Source organism: Dromiciops gliroides, chromosome 4, assembly GCF_019393635.1.
Source record: "Dromiciops gliroides isolate mDroGli1 chromosome 4, mDroGli1.pri, whole genome shotgun sequence".
Taxonomy (NCBI): domain Eukaryota; kingdom Metazoa; phylum Chordata; class Mammalia; order Microbiotheria; family Microbiotheriidae; genus Dromiciops; species Dromiciops gliroides.
This window is the reverse complement of record NC_057864.1, coordinates 304777982-304781554: the sequence shown is the minus strand read 5'-3', so window position 1 is coordinate 304781554 and position 3573 is coordinate 304777982. Positions and strand designations below refer to the sequence as shown.

General features: G+C 38.5%; 1 protein-coding gene across 1 annotated transcript; it reads right to left on the bottom strand.

The window, feature by feature from the left end:
* Positions 1 to 2487: 2487 nt before the first annotated feature.
* On the bottom strand, positions 2488 to 2827 carry LOC122725777 (cytochrome c oxidase subunit 6B1-like). The gene has a single exon (XM_043963063.1). It carries the CDS (start codon positions 2803 to 2805, stop codon positions 2545 to 2547), a length of 261 nt encoding a protein of 86 aa, XP_043818998.1. The 5' UTR covers positions 2806 to 2827; the 3' UTR covers positions 2488 to 2544.
* Between the last annotated feature and the right edge of the window lie 746 nt (positions 2828 to 3573).

The following is a 3573-nucleotide window of genomic DNA, read 5'->3' as shown; positions in this document are numbered from 1 at the left end:
CCTTATCTGTAAAATGAATTGAAGCAGGAAATGTCAAATCACTCCAGTATCTTTGCCAGGAATATCCCAAATGTGGTAACAAAAAATCAGACACAACTGAAAAATGACTGAGCAACCAAGAACAACAATACATACAAGTTGGTTCAAAAGTCTTAATGCTCAAGAAATACATACACACACGCATATATACATACACATCTATATCTACCATTGAATAGATTTAAGTGCATGTATGTATATATATACACATATATATGTGTATATATGGGCACACACAGGGTATTCAAAATTCTGAATGAGCAAGAAATAGATATATGCATATATGTATATATGCACACACATGTACACAGATATACATATGTATATGCACATACTATATGTGCATGTATATGCATATATATGTACACACATACATATACATATTATTAAAGTTTTAAACTGCATCAAGACTCTTAGGACACCCATATTCTGCTTCCTTTTATGTGTTCTTTTAACTCATTGGTCATGACCTAGGAATTTCTCCATTATCTTGCACTTGGTATTTGACATAAGTACCTTTCCCTTTCAAGATTCATACAGTCTGGGATACTTCTCTTTACTTTGTTAAATAAAAGAATATCTACAATATTACCAAGTAAGCTTTGGGCAAGGGGCGTCAGGTCATTATGCTTTTCTCTGTCTTATACTTTAGAATCTAAGTTCCACTTACTTTCCACAGTACACTCTAGAATCTTAAGAAATATTGAAAAAAAGAGAAACAGATTGGGATAGTCATTGACTAATGTGTATTAATCATCAGTTTAGTGTGAAATAAAAAACATTAAAATAAACATCCTTTTGCAAATGCATTTTCTTATAAATAACTATGTTATTTGACTCCTTGATTTATTGTACTCATTCACTCACTGTTTTGTCCTGTTTCCTGAACTTACTTATGCCTTCCTTCCTGCCTTCCTAGTCTCTCCAGAATTGAATACTAAGACTTCCAGAAGGCCTTAAACTTCATCTGAAATCATACAGCTATGGGTTACACCACTGATTGATGCTCTTTATGACTATGCTTCTCAGTGATCTTGGGTATTATTAGGAATCTTCTCTTTACTTTGTTAATAGCATTTGAAGCAAAATGGGGATAATTATACTTTCTCTGACTTCTCAGAGTGGTTTGTTGTGAAGGGATAAAGTGGTATAATATATATGAAAGTTAAACTCATAAGCTATACCTCCTCTTCTCCTTCCCTTTTCCTCTTCTTGTTTTCTTCCTCCTCCACCTCCTCTTCTTCCTCCTTGTTTTTCTTCTTCTCATCCTCCTCTTCATCCTCCTTCACCAAGGTAATATTATGATTTCTTTATTCATACCACAAATTTTTAGTAAACACCTAATAAGTGCTAGTACTGGAGATACAAAGATAGGTATAACACTCTTCTAAAGAAACTTATAATCTAATAGGTAGAAAAAGTATGAGTCCAAAAGTTGTGATAAAAAGGTCTGTGGGGATAGCAAGAGTGAGGAAGGGGAGAAGTGGGGGAAAATGTGAAAAGTGCAAAGGAAATATTTGGGGTAAATCCTATAAGAAATTCAAGGAAAGATAGATTCCTTTCAGTTGAGAAACTCAGGGAGGACTTCATGGAGAACCTTAAAGGAAAAAGAAGGACCTCAAAAGTTGAAGAAAGAAGTTGACAAAGTGGAAAAATAAATGATACCAACTGCAGAGTTTGTTTTTGTTGTCATTCAGTTGTTCGATCATGTCTGCCTCTTCATGACCCCATGGATCATAAGGAGTTTTCTTGGCAAAGATACTGAAATGGAGATATATTTCCTTTTCTAATGGATCAACTTTTATCAGAACTCTCCACTATGGCCTGTCCATCTTGGGAATCCTGCATGCATAGCTCATAGTTTCATTGAACTACACAAGCCTCTCTGCCATGACAAGGTGGATCCAGGAGGGTGATATCTCTATAAAGGAGGGGACAGAGGTTGTTGTAAGCTGTCATAGGTTTGGGAGAGGACATTATAAGGATAGTGGATAAAGAATAAGTCAATTATACTGGAATGGTATGTAGAAGCCAGAATGTAGAGGGCTTTGTATGACAGGATAAGGCATAGGGGAGAAGGGCATCCATGAGGAGGAAATTACAAAACTCACCTGAGAGATGAAAGGGGTTTGAATTATGATGGTGGCTGAGGGAACGCAGATAAGGTTAAATGATTGAATGTGAAAGGAGATTTAGTTTGGGAGATTTAGAGGGAAGAAATCAAGATGAATGTCACCTGGGGTCCAGTATTTCAGACTGGTTCCCAGCCATGCTTCACTTTATTTCCCTGTCATCTTCCCACCAACTACCTTGCGTGCTCCTCCCCATCCACCACCCCCATCTTTTATTTTTCTATTATTTTTTTCCGATTCCAATACAGTTTATTTTAACATGATTCAGGTCTCCCAGTGCAAGGGCAGTCAAAGATCACATTCCTCCCATGGAAGGAAGAAGGGATCCAGCCCCAGGCATCAGGGTGGGGATGAGGGAGGAAGAGAAAGTGGCTCAGATCTTCCCAGGGAAGGTATCTTCTGCAATGCGATCATCCCAAGAATTCATCCAGGACGCAGGACAGAGGGACTTGTAGACATGCTTGTACCACTCACAGACAGATGCATCACCGCCTCTATCGTTCATGGCCTTCTCACAACGGTGAAAATCCAGGTAGTTCTGCCAGCAGTAGCGAGTCTGGTTCTGGTTGGGGAAGCGGCTGTCAAATGGCGCTGTGCGGTAGTTTTGGATCTTGGACTTGATGTTTTCAGACATGGTGGCTCCTGGACTGAGGTCGCTTCCGTTGCCGTCCTGTCGCTGTCTCCGCCGCTCCTCCCGACGTCGCAGACTCAATGTGACCCTCAGCACAGCGGGTTCGAGACCACCACCCCCATCTTTTAAACTCTCAACCATAATCAAATCAATTCTGTTATTAATCCTAAAAAGGATTAATCACTCTTCTCCTAATCTATTCTATTGACTCCATTCAACATCACAGTAATTTTACAAAACAAAATCCATTTCCCCAACCCTCACTAACCTAGGAATGTCATCTCTCCCCTCCCCCATTAGAATATGAGCTCCTTGATCTCAATCAGGGGCAATGTTTATATTTCTATGTGCATTTCTAGCACTTGACATGGTGCTTGGCACATAGTAAAGGCCTAATTTTTTTTTTCATTAATTCATTAATTCACAACTCCCAGAATTTGAGACTGCATGATTTGCAGGCTGGCAATATCACTAATAGAAAACCAATATCTTAAAGAGGGACAAGTTTTCTGGAGAACGTGATTAGTTTTATTCACGATGAATTTAAATGATAGTTAATTGTAGATATAAGACTGGTGTTCTAGGGAGAGTTAGGGGCAGGAATATAGATTTGGAAGACAATTATAAAAAAAAAAACAAAGAAAATAAAGAAGTCAATTGTACAGAGGTGATAATTGAAACAATGGTAGAGGATGAAACCACCAAGGGAATGTAGAGGGCCATGGATAGAAAATTTGGAGTATTCCTCTGCAGAGGGAAGATGAAGTGCCA

Excerpts from the sequence above, each read along its gene's own strand:
- LOC122725777 (XM_043963063.1), bottom strand. The coding sequence starts at position 2,805 with ATGTCTGAAAACATCAAGTCCAAGATCCAAAACTACCGCACAGCGCCA.